The sequence below is a fragment of the Lissotriton vulgaris genome, chromosome 2_1 (genome assembly GCF_964263255.1).
Source record: "Lissotriton vulgaris chromosome 2_1, aLisVul1.2, whole genome shotgun sequence".
NCBI classification, from domain to species: domain Eukaryota; kingdom Metazoa; phylum Chordata; class Amphibia; order Caudata; family Salamandridae; genus Lissotriton; species Lissotriton vulgaris.
Window position 1 is genome coordinate 403,283,725 of NC_141687.1, and position 20,041 is coordinate 403,303,765.

The window sequence follows — 20,041 nt, forward strand, 5'->3', positions numbered from 1 at the left end:
ACGAGCACAAGTAACAAAGGATGCAATGAATCAAAGGTATTCCGACAACAAGCATGAGCCAAAGCAACAGTGACACACAACAAATACCGGCACGGGTGAAATCGAAAATAGAAACAAGCACAAGCAAATGCAAATTCCAAATGTGAACGAATACCAGCAAATGCAAGTTTCACATGTAAACAAACACGAGCAACCGCAAGTCCTGAACACACAAGCAAACGTCAATTGCGAATGCAACAAGACCCAGCCCATGCAAGTGTCAAACGCAACAAAGTCTGAGCAAGTACAAGTCTCAAGGTAAACCTCCAACACCACGTGAACGTAAGCAACTGAAATCAAAGGAAATCAAGAAAATGAATGACCTGGAAACACGAATAAACAAGAATCGAGGAAGCTTCCGTTCGTCAATTAAGTGACTGGTAACCTGCACTAGTCGTAAAAAGGTATATGAGAACAAGATAGCGACATCGCCACGTACCGGCGCTGAGGAAACACAAAATACTTGCAGCCAACACACTACATTACAGAAAGCAGAAACCCCTGAGACACGCGTTGCGCATGCTGCAGCTGAGTATCAGCCATATGGAACTCACTGAGGTCTACTGAGCCGGTCACGCTGAGGGTGGACACCGAGCCAGGTTGGTAGTAAAAAGGGAAGGTGAAACCGGTGGACACACCTGACAGTGGCGTACGAGGACTTGCCCCCATCATGTCAGTGCGAAAGGAGGCACGTAAATCTAAACCCTGCATTGGAATACCACCCCCAGTGACACAGTCCAGTGGCCGGAGTTTGGGTCCCAGATGGAACCAGTGGCTAGAATCACTAGATGCATTTTTCGAAACGACCGGCGAGCAAAGAGATAGCAACTGTCTATTATTACTACGTCAGCTGTTGGGTCACGAAGGCCGACGCCTAGTCAGGACGTTTTCAGCAAAGGACACAGAGACATATAGACACCTCAAAGAGACGCTACGCACTCACTTCAACACACAAGAAAACATAGATCATGAACGCATAGTTTTCAATGCAGCCCAGCAGGAACCAGGAGAATCTCTGCCAAACTTCATCACAAGGCTGAAAAGCCTGGTACAATGCTGCCATTTCAACACATTCTCAAATGAGGAAGCAATTAGACTCCGGGTAATTGAAGGCTGTTCAAATACTAACACAAAGCGCAAGATTCTTCGAGGGCAGTGGTCGCTAGAGGAAATCATCAGGAAGGCCGAAGTTGGAGTGCGGGTCAAAGCAAGAGAATTATCAAAAGAAATGCACCCGAGTGCAAGACACAAAGATACCAGGAAAGAGATATCTCTCATGTCTGTAAATAAAACCCAAGAAGCAAACAAAACCAGAAACAGGGAGGATGAAGGCAGACCAGAGACCAGACAGCGGGAGAGACAAAGTGACATGAAATACTCTGAGTCAACACAAAAGACTGAGATGACCCAGGATTGCGACAGCGTCACTGACACAACCTCAAGGAGTGATTCAACCTCAAGGAGTCATTCAACACATGGTGAAAACGATTCTGAAGCAGAGGACGTGTCAAGTGGGACAGACCGCACCAATTTACCAGATGACAGCCTGCCCAAAAAAGATGCAAGAATGACAAACCATAGAGGACTGGACGTGACTGCCTGATCCCTGTCTGCGACAGGACAGGCAGCAGAGGAAGGGGCGTGGGGAGGAAAGGAAGCGAGAGGGAGAACGGTTAGTTAGGAGGTAGACACTGGTGAATAAAGAAGTGTCTCCTGCCATCCGCACGGCTCCTGTGCCTTCTTTAGGGGAAGCGCGACACATAGACCCGTGGCTTATTTTCTGCTACTTTAGTTCCTGTGGCATAAGTGTTGCCCGGATCTCTCAAATCCATTCCTGCAACAGGTGTCAGCATAGAGAGATGCAAAAGCATTGTGATGGGTCACCCTTTGACTGTCTACTTTCCTCTTTCTGTCGAGATTCTGTTGACTCAAACTCATACACAGCACTTCACCAATAGCAGGTTCACTAGGTATGAGCAAATAAGTTTAGCTGCAGAGAACATAAGCCTGAAAAGATGCTGAATCCTTCTACCCTATTGCCTTTACCTGATTGTGATGTGGATGAAATAGAAGTAGAGCATTACTGTTTTGATGACACTGACCTATGCACTAAACCCCATCCTGACATTTCTGATGAGCCATTACCTGAAACTGATTACACCCTATGTGTGGATGGCTATTGTCTCAGGATAATGATGGAAACCTGAGAGCTGCTTATGCTGTCTGTGCTGTCACTGGAACGGTCGAAGTTGCCTGGCTTCAAGGTGTATTCTCAGTGCAGGTAGCAGAATTGATTGCATTTACCAGAGCATGCTGAGTTTCAGACCAGCTAAAAGTGACAATATTCACTAATAATTCAGAAAAGGGGGTGGTGATGAACAGAGTGTCTGAATTAAGCAGACCACTCTCACCCAGTCCAAAGATCAGGGCTTGATCCATCACCGTTATTTAGCTCACTTCACCATCCCAGCTCAGAACCTGGCTATATGCAAATTAGTCTGTCCCTGGCCCAGTGCATCATGGGAACAGGGCAGACCAAACTACCAAGCCAATTCTTCACCAGAAAGGAGACAAGCTTCCGGGGACCGGTTTCTGGCATTTCAGCCGTCGTCGGCCCGGCTTGGTTGAATCCTGATGGTGCAGTGAGCAAGGGACTCATGTCTGAGTATACCCTGCCACACCGATAGTGGCCAAAAACGATTCGGAAAAGGGGGTGGTGATGAACAGAGTGTCTGAATTAAGCAGACCACTCTTACCCAGTCCAAAGATCAGGGATTGATCCATCACCGTTATTTAGCTCACTGCACCATCCCAGCTCAGAACCTGGCTATATGCAAATTAGTCTGTCCCTGGCCCAGTGCATCATGGGAACAGGGCAGACCAAACTACCAAGCCAATTCTTCACCAGAAAGGAGACAAGCTTCCGGGGACCGGTTTCTGGCATTTCAGCCGTCGTCGGCCCGGCTTGCTTGAATCCTGATGGTGCAGTGAGCAAGGGACTCATGTCTGAGTATGGTGCAGTGAGCTAAAAAACGGTGATGGATCAAGCCCTGATCTGTTGACTGGGTATGAGTGTTCTGTTTAATTCAGATACTCTGTCCATCACCACCCCCCTTTTTCTGAATATTCACTAATAGCCAGTATGGATTCGGTGTGGTCTATGATTTCTTACATTTATGGTTTCAGAGGGATTTCGTGACCTCTGCAGGGTCCCCCATCCGCAATGGAGAAAATGTATGAATATTGTTAGAACACAAGTTGGTGTTGTCAAATGCCCTGCCCATAGTAAAGGAAACGATTTAATGACAGTTGGTAATCGTTATGCCAATGAAGTTGCACGTTCCTGTGCAGTAAATGTCTGCACTTTCAATGTTGAATTCACAAATGAGTGAACAGATTAAATCAATTTCAACCTTTTGATGACAGTTGCTGATGCATGGGAGGAAGTGAAAAGGTTCCAAGAGGAAGTTACTGAGGAGGAACAGCAAAGTTGGATAAAAGCAGCCTGTGTAAAACGAGATGATGACATTTGGGTTTCAGGAGACGGGAGACCAATATTGCCTAATAGTTTGTGCCCCCTATGACGATGTATTATCACTGACAGATGCATGTAGGGAGAGATGCCACAGTGAGATTGTTTAGGCAGTCGTAGTTTAACCCGAAATTTTGAGCGGTGGCTAAGGCTTTGTGTTATCAGTGTGTGATCTGTCAGCAAATGAATATTGGAAAACAAAATGCTGTTACACTAAGTCACATTGGGAGATCTGGATGTCCTTTCAACAGGATGCAACTGGACTTTGTTGAGATGCCAGTATTTGAAATGGATTGAGGTACATTTTAGTGGTGGTGTGTATTTTTTAACGTTAGGTGGAAGCCTCCCCGACCAGGAAATGTGATAGCCACACTGTAGCTAAGTTGTTATTGAGGGAACAAGATTCAGATTTGCAACCTCTGTGGAGTCAGACCGAGGAACTCATTTTAATAATGAGGTTTTGAGAATGCTATGTGCAGCCTTACAAGTGGAGCGGAGATGGCATTGTAGGTATCATGGAGCGAGTCAACAGCACGTTGCAGTCTATGGTTGCTAAAGTATGTGCTTCAACATCTTTGAAATGGCCTAATGCTTTGCTTCTTGTGCTGGTACATTTTCACAGTGTCCCAAATCGGAGAACAGGACTTTTGCCTCATGAGATCATCTTGGGGAGAGCTATGAGATTGCCTTCTGCGCCTGTCAATGTGTTAGTAAACATCACAGACGATATGGTGCTCGATTACTGTAAAGGGTTGGCTAATGTGATTCGTTTTGTGTTTCACCAGGTCAAAGCAGCTACAGCACCATCACATCAGGAGCAGTGCAATGATCGAAGTCCTGGAAACTTGTCACAGTGAAAAAACAACATGTGAGGAAGAACTGCCTTGAGCCTCGTTGGAATGGTTCTTACCAGGTGATCTTGGTCTCCATGACACCTGCGAAATGTGGTGGTCTTCCAAACTGGATGCATGCGTCCCACACTTGTAGAGTCCCATGACCCCTTGAACAAGAAACAGCACCTCGTCTAGAAGAGATGCCAGCAGTGTTCAAAAAACCCTGGGAAAAGGCAAGTCAAGCTGTAGTGGACCAGACAGAGCCTGAGCAGCAAATGAACAATCGGAGAGGGTATGTACAAATCTGAAGTTGAGCTCAAAGCAGCAGATGTGGGCCTGGAAAACAAAACAGATTCTGTGAAACCACGAGTGGGAGAGGAAAGCCAGTTAACGAATAAAGAACAGAGAAGATTGAAGTTGTTCTCTGAAAGAGCTCTTGCTACCATATCAGAAGCATTTTGTGAATCAGTGTTGAGTGGAGGCGAAGGTGATGTATCAAGTCGCAGAAGATCCAAAAGATCGAGGGTGCCTTGTCGGAGGTTCTCTTCTCCTGAGTGGACTTATCTTGCTACTAATGACAACAAGAGTGACTTCTAGATGTTCTGGAATAAAAGTGGACATTTTTCTGAAACTTACGGAACTTGATTTGAACTATCTCTTTACATTTGCATTGCCTCACCCAACAAGACTGAATCAAGAGGAAGCTCCTTTGTTTGTTGATGGACTGAAATTAATGAACTTTGCCTGCACATTATTAGAGATGATGAAGGAACTTTGAGTTGCTTAAAGAAAAATACCAGGATACGATTTGCTGAATTAGAATATTGAGTGCTTGTATTTTTTTTGTGTATTCGGTATCTCTTTCTTTTGTAGGATTACATTGTATTGATTGGGTTCCTGTCACTAAAACACAAGTGGCAGGTATTATGTTAAAAACACAATTATCAGCCCTTAAACTGTTCTGGGTTATTTATGTATTAATGCTAAGATCTCAAAACATCTGTTCTGCTTGTATCTAGACATATGCCGTACTTAGAACACTGGTAGCACCACTAAAGTCACAAAATAAAGCTGTTACCTTGAAAGGACCGAGAATGCCATCTTGTGTTTACTTCCCTTCCCCTTTCCACTTGGTACTGTGCAAACTTGGAGGTTGTTTTCCAGTGCTCTGGTGGTTGCAGAGCGTTAGATGGTGTTGGAAGTTGGCTTCTGGAATTCCCGCCTAGCTCCCACAAAATTTAGCATGCTCACTTTTTCACATTGGCTGTGTTCAGTCCTTACACTGTCTTACCCAAATTGGATAAATAATTTTGTTGGGTATCCCAGTAATGTATTATGGATTCAATCCTTTTTCTCCAGGAACAGTCAAAAAATAGGTTTTGTTTTGGAGCAGCACAATCCTCCAGATAGCCAGAGTTCAGCAGAGGCTCCAGAGAGTCATCCCTCTCATGTATCAATGCATCTACATTTGCCCTTTGGTAGAGCTTCTTCAATCTTATTAAGTTAACTGATATAGGAAGATGATGCATACAGCTAGACAATAACCCATATAATTCCATAAACCTCATGCCATGTTTGAGACAAATCCTCCACTGGATGAAATATAACTTCCTCTGTATGAATGGAACCAAGACTGAGATCTTCCTTACTATCCCACTGCAGTTTGATTAGCCTTCAAATGTTGGTACCCCCTCCACTACCCTATGAATTACGAACCTGGGGATACATTTTTAGTTTTTAAAGTTCTATTGAAAATTAAGCTTTATTTTTTTGCCATTATTACACACCGCAAACTCGACTCCAAGATACTAGACCGCTTTACATGAGCACCAGTTACGTTACACAAGGACACATTCATCACAGAACAACCACAAGAGCGCCTGAAGGATTACCACCAACGCATAAGAGACATCAAACGGACCTTCATAAGAGACAAAGCCCAGACCAACGTAGCCAACGCCAAGGATCTGTTCAATGTCATACAGCAGTTCGCCAAACCCACCTGCGAATCCACAGACATGTCACACCCTCCCAGGAACTCTGTGACAACGTCAGCTCCTACTTCCATCTAAAGATCAAGGCCCTCTAGGACAACTCCAGCGAACCAACAACAAACACCACCCCCGTACCCGCCGCCACCGACAAACCTACCATCACGTCCTGGGATCCCGCGACCGTCGAACTCATCATCGCGACCATGAAGAAAACCCCCTCAGGATCCCCAACGTACCACTCCAACCACACATATTCCACAGGGCCGCCGCCGCCATTGCACCTGAAGTAGGGTGAAGCATCAATGCCTCCCTTAGGTCAGGCATCTGCCCAGATGAATGGAAACGGGCGGAGGTAAAACCCCTCCTCAAGAAAGCAACATCTGACCCTACGGGGCTGAAAAACTACTGGCCCATCTCTCTCCCCCATATGCGGGCCAAAGTCACAGAGAGAATCGTAAAACCCAGCTGACCGCCTTCATAGAAGAGAACTCCATCCTGGACGCCTCTCAGTCTGGATTCGGCAGCAACCACAGCACTGAGGCTGCCCTCCTTCACACCACCAACGACATCCGATGCTACTGGATCAGGAACACACCGCGGTCGTCATCCTTCTGGACCTCTCCAATGCTTTTGACACTCACATCACACGCCGGGTGCCATACTTCACGACGCGGAAATATAAGGAGCCACCCTCAACTGGGTCCGATCCTTCCTCTCTGACAGAACCCAGATGATCAGACTCCCACCCTTCCTCTCCAAACCCACGGATATCATCTGCGGAGTACCCCAGGGAACATCTCTCAGCACCACGCTCTTCAAAATCTACATAGCCCCCCTCGCTGTCGTCAGACAGCATGGGATCAACATCGTATTCTATGCCGACGACACCCAACTTATCCCCTCACTCATGAAGAATCCAGAAGACACCAGACTCTGCTTCCAAGAAAGAATGAAGAACGTGGCAGCCTGGATGAAGGACAGCTGTCTGAAGCTAAACTTAGAGAAAACCGAGATACTCATCTTCACACCCTTAACCACCGCCTGGGACAACACTTGGTGGCCCCCCGCCCTTGGGAGCTCACCCACCCCTAAAGACCACATCCGGAACCTCGGCATCATCCTTGACTCCTCCCTCTCCATGAACCGTCACATCAATTCAACGCCATCGCCTCCACCAGCTTCAACTGCCTACGCATCCTCCGTAAGACCTTCAAATGGATCCCCCCCTACTGCAGAAGGTCCGTCACCCAAGCACTCATAACCAGCAGAATGAACTACAGCAACGCACTCTACGTCGGAATCAACAAAATTCTTCTACGCAAACTACAAACCATCCAGAACGCCGCAGCCAGACTCGTCCTCGGGACACCGTGCCATGAGAACATGACCCAACACCTACAAGGCCTCCACGGGCTTCCTGTCAAAAAGAGGATCACCATCAAACTCCTCACCCACACCTACAAATCGCTCAACAACATCGGACCCAACTACCTCAACGAGAGACTATCCTTCCACGTAACCAACAGCAACCTCCGCTCCGCAGGCCTCGCCCAGGCAGAGGTTCCCCGTATCCCCAGAAAGAGAACCGTCGGCAGAGCTTTCTCCTAAATCGCAGCGAAAACCTTGAACGAGCTCCCTGAGAACATCAGACGCTTCCCCACCTTGCACACATCAAGACCTGGCTCTTCGACTGGTTTGGAGCCGCCGCCCCCACCCAGCAACTTGAGACCCTCATGGGTGAGTAGCGTGCTATATAAACCCCTGATTGATTGATTGATTGATTGATATTTGGTAGGCACTGGGAGATGTTGTGATTTGCCAAGAATCACAGGATGTTGAGCTGGCGCCGAGACTCGAACCTGGTTCCCCAGCTCGAAAGTCGGCAGCATACAATATTTTGTCAACAGAAGATGTAGATAATTTATACAAAATGAGTCAATTAAAAGGAGAGGACGGAGAATTGCCAGCGGGGCGGGTGCATTTCGCCAATACTCCATCCCCAGTAGAGATCAGTGGGTGGCGGCTGCTATCCAACATGACCACCGTCCTTGAGAAAGATTACTCCAATCAGGCGGCGGCCATATAGCCCAGTGCAGCCGAACCATGAATGCAGCTGCACAAGTCTAGTCCACTCTTCCTGGACCACGGCTGCGCGCTGCCCTGTGGACGTCACGGCTGAGCCCGTTGTCTATGTTGCTTAAGTTGACCGTCATGAATCGGTCCACGCTGACACAACAGCGAGGTTGGCGCTTGCAGAGGAGAGCTCAGAGCTGGGGGACATCGCACCCACCAGAAGTGAACCCTGACTAGAGCCAGCAATGTGCTGCCACCATCCATGACTCAAACTGTAACGTGCAGTGATGGCGGGGCAGTTACATCGACTATGTATTGTTGGAGAAAATGTCACTGACTCACCTAATCTAATTTACTTTTACAGGAGTGTGTCATCATTCAGCTGCTGCAATGTACTGTAACTAAAGTTACAGGTTCCAAGCATCTCTGCATTGCAGTCACTAGAGTCTCGGCAGCTGCGCAAAGCTGTAAGGTCACTCTTCTTCGTCCTGAATTCATTTACTTTTACAGAAGCGTAGCGTGTGTCATCATTCGGCTGCTGCGCTGTAGTGTAAGTAAAGTTACAGCTGCTGAGCAGCTCTGCATTGCAGCCATTAGATTCTCTGCAGTCTGCACACAGTTGTAAAGTCACTTATCTTCTATCTAATTTAATTTACTTTTACTGGACACGTTTGTCCAGTTGGGCAGGTGTTGTACTCGGGCTAGGCGTTATATACATTTGGACTTTAATAGTGTATTGTTTACTTTATAATTCAAGTGACAATCTGTTGCATTCAATAAGTATTATCTTTTGTATTTAATTGGGGTTGTGTCTGCATATGTGCACACAACTTTAATAAAGGACTGCCTCTGAAAGACTTGCTTAATGTTTGATGTCATGGTTACACATTTGTTTAACAGTACGATCAGATTACAAGGGCACTAGGTTAGTGCCCTTCCAGTTTTAAGATTTTCTCAGAGTTTCTAGTTTCTCAAATGGGTGTAATTTCTGATATTTATATGCTTCCCTCGTCTTCATTGCTTGATTTTGCTTGCAAGAAAGTGTAGTTCATAGTCGTTTGAACGTCACTCACAATTAAACAGAAATTATCAAAATGTTGCTCATAGCAATCTGAAACCTTGGCAGCTATGACTCTATTTTACTTTTGGGCTTGGGTGGACCAGTTGGGATAGTGGGCATTTTGAACTCCTATCATTAGAAGCTCAGCCTTACAAGCTGTATTCAACCCGGTGTGCGACAACTTAGAGAAAAGGGCAGACATATCATATCTAATAGGATACTTTGTTCTTTTGACTGCCGATGGTAAACATCTTTGAGCCAATTCAAGACTAACACCAGTCACCTTCCATCACCTCTTCCCTTGGTAAATAAATATTTGTATAAACTGAGTGGAAATGTCCAAGATATTACGGGTGCAACATTCAAAGCTAGAGTGCTTACTAGAAAGAGAAACTCTAAGTGAAGTCCTCATGTAGAGTAGCTCATACCTTAAAATAGAAGCTAAAAATCCAACCTTAGGGAAAAATAGTAAGGAGGGTCAACTTGTACTCTCAAGTTAAAATCCAACATTCAAGAATAGGAATGCTTCAGGAGATAATCAGATCACACATCAAAGATCGAAATACTGGTTCTAAAACATACATTATCCAAACAAATGTAAGGTTACATATCAAGGAACACTTAAATACAAAAACAGGGATAACCCCAAAATATTTCCAGGATACACTTGAGGGATCAAACACTTGAGCCCAGGGTAGAGAATTCTCCTTGGGGCAGATATTTCCACCAAATGGGTCTGCATGTAGCCCAGCCACATCTATCATTGTAGTTTTTAGATTTTCCAGGTGTCATCTGTGTTGTTATGCATATCTGGCTGTTCCATTGATACGGTCACACAAATCATACAATGTCTTCCCACCTGACCATTATTTTATTTGCCTGCACCTCTCCTGTATGAGGGGGGTTTCACACAGGGTTAACACTGGTCATAACAAGCATGAGGTATGTTTTACTCAAGGACTACCATTACATGCTACTGAGACATTTGGGAAGACCATGGCAGGCTAATTGGGTCAGGAATGATGTCCAACGCGGTTGATAAGGTTTATAATGGGCAATATTTTAAAATTTGGATTTGATATTCTTATTCTCTGAACCCTAGTAGGGCTTGTGACTGTCAAACGCACGGCTCAGCACCTTTCACATTTTGAAGGAAAGCAATAGCTTTAATTTCTTATCCACATGTTTTTTTCTCAGGTCTCATGCTCTTTTTGCAACGGGGTCGGACCAGCTGATTGAGACTGTAGGTGGGATATGCAAAACCGAAGAGTACCACCATGGACAAGTGATCATAGATGATAGCAGCACGGCGGCCAGCATTACATTTGTTACTAAGGTAAGATATGTGTGTTGAAGGTCACATACCTCCCCGGTATGTTGGAGGTCAACTGAAGGCCAGGCCTTCCAGTCATAAATAGAGGTGTCATTACAATTGATTTTGGTAAAGAATTTCCCATAAGAAAGAGACCCATTCTAACAATGAATATCTGTTGGCAGAAATACCCATTTAAAGTAAAGCTGGTACAGGCTTCCAGTTGTGCAAACCAGAATGCATTCTGAGTGGCTGAACTTTCTTCCTACAAAGCCCTCATTATGAGTGGCCAGGGAAACGGGTCACTATTGCCCACTACCAGAGATATCTATCCTGGAGGCACCACGGCGAAGATAACCCAGCCCATTATGCGCAGTCGACTCAGTAGTTTATTCCATTCCTTTGTGGCCACCAATAAAAAGGCTCTGTTGTCGAAATTTATTTTCTGGGTTTTAATGATATCCAGAATAATAAAGACGGATGTTTGGGGCTATAAACAGGGAAGTTGCACCTTCAACTTCCAGATGCACAGTTGACACATCCTTACAATCCTCTTCTTTATCGGTAGCCAATGGAAGTGCTCAGGAATAGGTGCAATGTGCTCCTAATGAGAGATGCTCAAAATAAACTGAGCAGCCTCACTCTGTCCCAGCTGATGACGTAACATATTGGTGGGAACCAGATAGCAGGCATTGCCTTAGTCTAGGCAGGACTGAACTAAGGCCTGGACTACTAGGATATGGTGACTAGTTTGAATACAGGCCAACATTTTCCTCAAAGGTCTGAGCTGCCACAAACACTTTTGATGCCTTAGAGACTTGATGTTCCATGGAAACGTCTGTGTGTAGGTAGATTCTGAACACCTTCAATGTAAAGGGCAGGCACACTTCACTCTGGGCCATGTGATAATGGTCGCTTGTGGATGTCAATTTTGGGTGAATTTAAGAGGGTTTTTTTCTTAACTGTGTATGGATGGTCCACGCCAAAATGAAGTAATACTTGTTTCCCTCAGCACATATTCCAAAATGTAATAAGCTCCAGGAAAAATACTCTTCACAACGTGAACGCAACTTGTGTTTTGCACTCCAAGGGTGGCCTTTGAGAGGTTTCAGGGGGATTTCAGAAAGGCAAATTGGGGTAACCTGACGCCAGCATCCACGGCTATGATCTGTGTGGGATCAGTGACTAAATATCGAGAGACAAAATATCGACCAACAATACTTAATTTAAAATAAAATAAAATATCAAACTCACTATATCGACTAAAAATAATATTGTTTCTAACATTATCGAATAACAAAATATCGAAATTAAAATTATAGAAATTTACACAATTAATAGACAATGAACCATAATATCGAAAATTAAAATATAGACAGCTATCAATATCGATTCTATAATAAAATCGATTACATATACAACTTTTATCACATAAACATTCATATAAAACATACATATTTACAACACAAACATACACAATACACTTAATACATATAAATAGTTATTTTATAAACCCATTCACACCAAAATATATAATATTTACTAATATTACTTAAAAAGTAAAATAAATAAATACTTTACAAAATAAACACCAAAATATATAACAATAAATTATTTATAAATAATATTTAAACTATAACATATACCTAAAATAAATTACAATGACTTAATTAGCATTTTTCATGTATGGAAACACCCCAAAAAAATTCAAACTAAACACAACAACAAATCAAAATCTAGCTGCAACAAAAATAACCAATAACAGAAACTAACTAATTAAAACAACAGCATAAAAGCCCCCCCAAAAAGGTACTCTTTTCCACTTCAACAGCACAAGAAAACAGAAGAGGAAACACTACCAGTTTATTTCCTGGTAACAAGACTTAATTTTTAAAGAAAACTTCAAACTAAAAGAAGTAAGTAAATAATCTTTCATAAAACTATATAGTGCTCAAAAGTTGTAAATAATGCATCTAAATTATATCAAACTAAAATATACTTTCATTTATTTTTATATCCACTACAGTTTCTTCCAGCCACAAAAAGAATTATCTACAAGTAAGAAAATAAAGCTAACCAAAACGTAAGTAAATAACTTTTGTACAACATTAATAGCGCTAAAATGTTCTTAAAAATACAACTAAATGAGATTAAACTAAAATATACTTTCTATTATTTATATCTCCAGTACAGATTCTTACAAGCACAACAATAACTATCGACCACAACTAAGAAAAGAAAGCAAATCAAAAAGTAAGTATATAAAATAAGTACTTTAAAGAAAAACGATAATGTATCTAATTAAAACAAACCCTTTCCCAATTGCCCTATCACCTACAACAAATGCTTCAAATTATCTTGCCATTTTTTCTTATTATATCAACAGATATACCTTCTACAAACCAAAATTAACAGCCCCCAAATATCAAAAGAAAATAATTTTCAACATCTAAATCAACATTGTAAGTATATATCAACAAATGTATATGTTTCTAAAATAAATACTTTACTGCATCATATTAACTTATTTATATCTACATTCTCTTCAGCACTAAACAAAGTATTTGTAAAGTAAAGTATTTATTTTAGAAACATATACATTTGTTGCTATATACTTACAATGTTGATTTAGATGTTGACTGAAGCCGGACAATTCATAGAATCACAATAGGGAAAAATGCTCCTATGTTACATAGGTTATGTATAGGTTATGTATATACGCAAGAAAAGCAGAAAGATTTAAAAGTGTTCTGGAAATGTAGCAAATACTATTCAAACAAATGCTACGGAAGAGCCATAACTCAAGAAACTACTGTTGTATCTGTCAATGAGCACACCCACCCCCCAAATATAACTGAAATAGAAATTAGAGGAGCTTTAGAAAACATCAAAGAAGCAAACAGTGGCACAGACAAACCCACTAGTGAAATATTAAAAGAACAGCTACCACAAATACCCCAACATGCATCTGGACAATTACCATCCATTGATGCATTAAAAAAAGTTATAATTAGACAGAGAAGGAAAACAACAACTACCATGCCTATCCCTAAAACTTTCCAAGAAGTAAACATCCCACCAGAACTAAGCATTACCCATAACAAAGAGCCATTTTATTTCAATAACAACCCCAAAAAATGCATAATAATGTTTGCCACTGCAAATAACTTAACAAAACCCCAACAAAGCAACATCTGGATGAAAGATGGCACATTTCAAATATGTCCAAAGCCATTTTATCAACTTTATACAATACATCCCTTCATCTACTGCTTACTCCCAAATAAAACTCAAACTACCTATCTAGAAATTCTCAATAAAATAAAATCTGAAAATGCAAATTACTTCCCACATAAAATAATATTGGATTTTGAATTAGCCATGATTACTGAAATTTTAAAAACTTACCCCCATTCAGCTATACATGGATGCTACTATCATTTTAATCAGTGCCTGTGGAGATTTCTCCAAAAGTCAACACTGAGGGGTCTATTAGGGTGGCGGGCGGTGGCACCACTACGGTGCTGGCAGTGCGGAAAAATGCCTTTTTCCGCCCTCGAGCAGTGGGAAACACGTCTGCCATATTAGTTTTGCAAAACATAGGTCAAATCCCGTCTGCCGTGGAGCGATGCGCAGCGCCATCAAAGTGCGCCCGTCACCGCGGAGGTGGGAGCCAATGGAGACTCTCCGCCATGCGGAATGACGTCCACCCCGCTCCACAAATTAGGATGGCCCAAACAGGCAGACGCACAGTAACGGAGACACAGCCTAACCAAAGACGGCGGAAACTCGACAGTGGAGCGCGATAGCAGAGACCCGGTCCACACCACCCAGTCACGACCTCCATGGACCCAGCTCTACATGTGTCTCCGGTGCTGTAACTGCTACAGCACTATCATCTAATGGTCTGCCACAGACGACGCCGCAGGTACGCAACTACACAAATACAACACACAGGCTGACACAGGGTCCAAATCCACAACAGACCCCCTGCTGGGGGCAATACCACATCCACAAGGGCACCCACACATGACCCACCTGCCACCAAGTCACCCCACTGCATCCTGGACACACATCACCCGCGAACTTGCAGCAACGTCCCGGTCCCGGTCACGTCACCGCAGCAGTCAACACATGCGCACAATGCAGAAGGCTGGGCCAGTCCAAGGCATGGGCAGGGCACAGAACACAGGGACACACTACCCCCAACCACACATCAACACACCCCATGAAGTCACAGGCCAGGTGCCCATCCTGTGCACCCCCATGCACAGCAACAAGCAACAAGCACAGCAACTAGCACACTCAATCCACGCCCTGCACCACACAACAAACAACCAGGGAGACAGCCACTGCAGGAGTGGCTGACAAGGAACACACAACAACAGTGCCACACACACTGAAGGCTGCCAATACTTGCCAGTACATACACACACAAACAAACACACACCCTTGGTGTAGCCACAAACATAACACACACAGGGATGCCTGAACAGATGCCTGCCCAAAAGCAACACACAAACACTACAGAAACACACACAGAACCCCATCAGAAACAGACATACCCTGTCAGCCAAACTGTGGAAAGGGAATGGGAGCACAGACACAACAGGAGAGCACATCCTCATCACTAAGGAACAAAACACACACAGCATACCACATATCACACAGGAAGTACACCATCACAGAACTACACTGCCACATGAAACCAACCACAGATGCACAAAATTACCAAACACTACAGGACATCAGGGGATGCACATCAGGCAATGCCAAGGCCACATACACACAGCACTGTATCCACAACAAGCAGTGTGTGCACACCAAGCAGAACACTCATACACAGACATGACTGGCACAACATCAACACACACAATACAAATCAGCACAGCACAAACACAACAGCACACCCAGGAAGTGAAGCAATACCACAGCCAACACACATACATCCAATATAACAACAACAGATGCACCACTCTGGCATACAAGAGCAGAACCTTCTTGACTAGAGCACTGGGCAGCACACACAGCTGAAGTGCACATGAGCAATCCTGACTGATTAATAGCACAAGAACATCACACATAAACCATTGGGGCAGTGTTCAGAGGGGAACATCACTCTTGGCCCAAGAACTGCACCACAAAGCACAGTGTCACAAATGAAGTGAGGTGGATGCACACATACATGTAAACCAAGGGGACAGCTGACATCAAAGTAAACTGACTTGCATGTCAGTAGTAGACACGTAAGGGGTGTACCATACCCAAATATAGGGAGTGCAGACCTACCATGGGTAGGCATACATGGCACACATAGGGGATGGCATTACACCACATACACCATGCCATACAGCAAGATAAAAGGCACCATGTGCCTGCAATGCATGAGAAAGACAACCACAATGGCAGTGTACAGCAGCAGGGCTACACAGTCTACACAAACACACTCAAGACATATGCATGATCAAACAAACACAACACTGATGTGAAAGTGACACACTTTGAACACTCATAAGTGACTAAAACAAGGAGGAGTCTGACAGAACAGCAGGGACACACCAACACACTGCACAGTGCACAACAGACAACTCACACATGTGCATACAACCATATCCACAGGGCAGAACAATCCAAACAACAGACACGCAACTCCTGGGTGACACATGTGTGTCTTTCACAATCCAGGGGCTCACAAACATCCACACCTCCCACAAAGTCACACCCTTCACACTGCACACCTCTTGACTACCCAAGAGCACACATCTCATGTAGGCCATGGGACCAGGGCTAAGGGCCAACACAAGATGACCATACACATACACAGCTGGGCACACATAAAGGAATAACACACATACATTATGACATTGCCCAGCCTGCATACAAACCTGTGCATAGCATCACACCCTGTGCTGGCAGTGTCCCCCAACCTGACATGTGAACAATGTAGCTAACAATAGCAAACCACTAAAAAGAGAACTGCATGACAGGTAAAATAGCCATCACAAATTAACACTATTATCAGTGTCTGGATGGACTGAAGACCCTGCTGTCACCCCTGTTTAAAAATGTGATGTGGGCAAAGAGCTTGGCAATGTTTAAGTGACATAAAGTATCAGCAAGTACACTGACAAAACAGACAACAGGAGTAACTGTCTTTATTCACATATTGCATAGATGTGACAGTAGAACAATAGTAGACAAGATGCAAGGCACAAAATGCTGATCATATGCAAGATAATCTGCACAGGCAAACTCCAAACAGGAAGGCCAGTGTCCAATGGCAGGTGGCAGAGCAAGTACATGAGAGGCTGCAAAGGGGAGAGTACAACACAGCAGAGCAACAGGGCCAGTGTCCATGGCAGGCGGCAGAGCAAGTACATGAGAGGCTGCACAGGGAGACTCCAACACAGCAGAGCAACAGGGCCAGTGTCCATGGCACAGGGGAGAGTACAACACAGCAGAGAAACAGGGCCAGTGTCCATGGCAGGTGGCACAGCAAGTATATGAGAGGCTGCACAGGGGAGAGTACAACACAGCAGAGCAACAAGGCCAGTGTCCATGGCACAGGGGAGAGTACAACACACCAGAGCAACAGGGCCAGTGTCCATGGCAGGTGGCACAGCAAGAACATGCGAGGCTGCACAGGGGAGAGTACAACACAGCAGAGCAACAGGGCCAGTGTCCATGGCACAGGGGAGACTCCAACACAGCAGAGCAACAGGGCCAGTGTCCATGGCAGGTGGCACAGCAAGTACATGAGAGTCTGCACAGGGGATACTCCAACACAGCAGAGCAACAGGGCCAGTGCCCATGGCACAGGGGAGAGTACAACACAGCAGAGCAACAGGGCCAGTGTCCATGGCACAGGGGAGAGTACAACACAGCAGAGCAACAGGGCCAGTGTCCATGGCAGGTGGCACAGCAAGTACATGAGAGGCTGCACAAGGGAGAGTACAACACAGCAGAGCAACATGGCCAGTGTCCATGGCAGGTGGCACAGCAAGTACATGAGAGGCTGCACAGGGGAGAGTACAACACAGCAGAGCAACAGGGCCAGTATCCATGGCACAGGGGAGAGTACAACACAGCAGAGCAACAGGGCCAGTGGGCATGGCAAAGTGCAGAGTCAGGACATGAGAAGCTGCACAGGCAAGGCCAGAACAGCAGTGAATGACAAGGACAGTGGGCATGGTAAAGTGCAGAGTCAGGACATGAGAAGCTGCGCAGGCAAGGGTAGAACAGCAGTGAATGACAAGGCCAGTGGGCATGGCAAAGTGCAGAGTCAGGACATGAGAAGCTGCACAGGAACGGCCAGAACAGCAGTGAATGACAAGGCCAGTGGGCATGGCAAAATGCAGAGTCAGGACATGAGAAGCTGCACAGGCAAGGCCAGAACAGCAGTGAATGACAAGGCCAGTGGGCATGGCAAAGTGCAGAGTCAGGACATGAGAAGCTGCACAGGCAAGGCCAGAACAGCAGTGAATGACAAGGCCAGTGGGCAGGACAAAGTGCAGAGTCAGGACATGAGAAGCTGCACAGGCAAGGCCAGAACAGCAGTGAATGACAAGGCCGTGGGCAGGGCAAAGTGCAGAGTGAGGACATGAGAAGCTGCACAGGGGAGAGTACAACAGCAGAGCAACAGGGCCAGTGTCCATGGCACAGGGGAGACTCCAACACAGCAGATCAACAGGGCCAGTATCCATGGCACAGGGGAGAGTACAACACAGTAGAGCAACAGGGCCAGTGGGCAGGGCAAAGTGCAGAGTCAGGACATGAGAAGCTGCACAGGCAAGGCCAGAACAGCAGTGAATGACAAGGCCAGTGGGCATGGCAAAGTGCAGAGTCAGGACATGAGAAGCTGCACAGGCACGGCCAGAACAGCAGTGAATGACAAAGCCAGTGGGCATGGCAAAGTGCATAGTCAGTGCAGGAGTGCACTGTTCGAATTTGCTCTGGTGCAAAAAGTTTTTAACCGTTCATGTATACCATTTACCACATTGTAAGAGTATTAGTTTCAACATTCATTAGTTTATATAAAACAATCATTACTCTGATGAACATCAAAAATTAATAATTAACCACAATGATTAGAGTTCATTGACTGTTTACTGTACTGATTTTCACAAAATGCATAAATCGTTTTTCAAGCCTACTTCGCAAGCATATTAACAATTACTTTTCCTTGAAAATATTAATCACTCATTCCCGAAAAATACCAAACTAATACAAATACAAATAAGAAATTCCATCAAAACTTGCGACGACTCCCAATGTATTTCGATGCCTAAGCATCTTCGTCAGGGGAAATGCTGTGTAGGAAAAAAGTAATAATGTATGTATGTCTCAAAAAATATATACTGTCATTAAACCTCGATTGGTGCTCATGCAATACACAATTGGTGAATACACGACCTTTAAATTCATACAGATGCATTGTATCACTGTATCCAAGCAAACCAGCTGTCCAAGCAATTAAATAATAGTGGTGTGCCCTATACATGCCACCAAGTTTAGTTTAGTGCTCCCAACGTCTGTGTCACGTAAACAAATGAAATGTTTGAAAATATGTAAAAAATTAATCGTACCCTCCACACGGGCATTGTATCACCTTCTCTCCAAATGTCACTATAACGACTGTTCCTAAAAACAACAGAAACTAACATGAATATGCCCGTATTGAATATCTAGTGCCTCTAATCACCCTATACAAAACCTCTACTTACGTCCTATTGCCACTGCAGAAACTCGAAACCTCTGATTCACTGTTGCTCCGCCTAAGGGACAAAACCACACCTCACTACATGCGTTATAACCTTTCCATATTCATCAAAAACTTAACAAACAAATGCCATGATGATACACGCTCCATGAAATACCTTAGTTTTCTGCCGGTTCGTGAGCTTGTCAGCACTGCCTGTTCGAGTTCATGAAAAACGCCGAGCATCGGCAAGGCATGCCGGGACGTTATTTACTAACGCCCGACATCAACAACGGACTATTGTCCTCGCCCCGGGTCTCAAAGCCTCCACTCGCTTACGTAATGTTGCAATAATATCTTAATTTTTATAAGTCAGGTTAAAAAAAGGTTAAAAAAGGTTAAGTGCTTATAGTCGTGTCACGCACGAAAATGTGCGAGTCCATTTAATAATTAAACACACACATCCAAACAGTGCTGGTAGAAAGAGGACTAGAGTTTAC

The 20,041-nt window shown here is 44.4% G+C and overlaps 1 protein-coding gene across 1 annotated transcript in view; it reads left to right on the forward strand.

Annotated features, from left to right (window-relative positions):
• Positions 1-20,041, forward strand: part of LOC147730469 (cyclic nucleotide-binding domain-containing protein 2-like) — an 822,009-nt gene that overhangs the window by 397,512 nt on the left and 404,456 nt on the right. Inside the window, 1 exon segment of the mRNA XM_086954071.1 lies at positions 10,729-10,867. Within this exon segment, the coding sequence (XP_086810197.1) occupies positions 10,729-10,867 (139 nt within the window).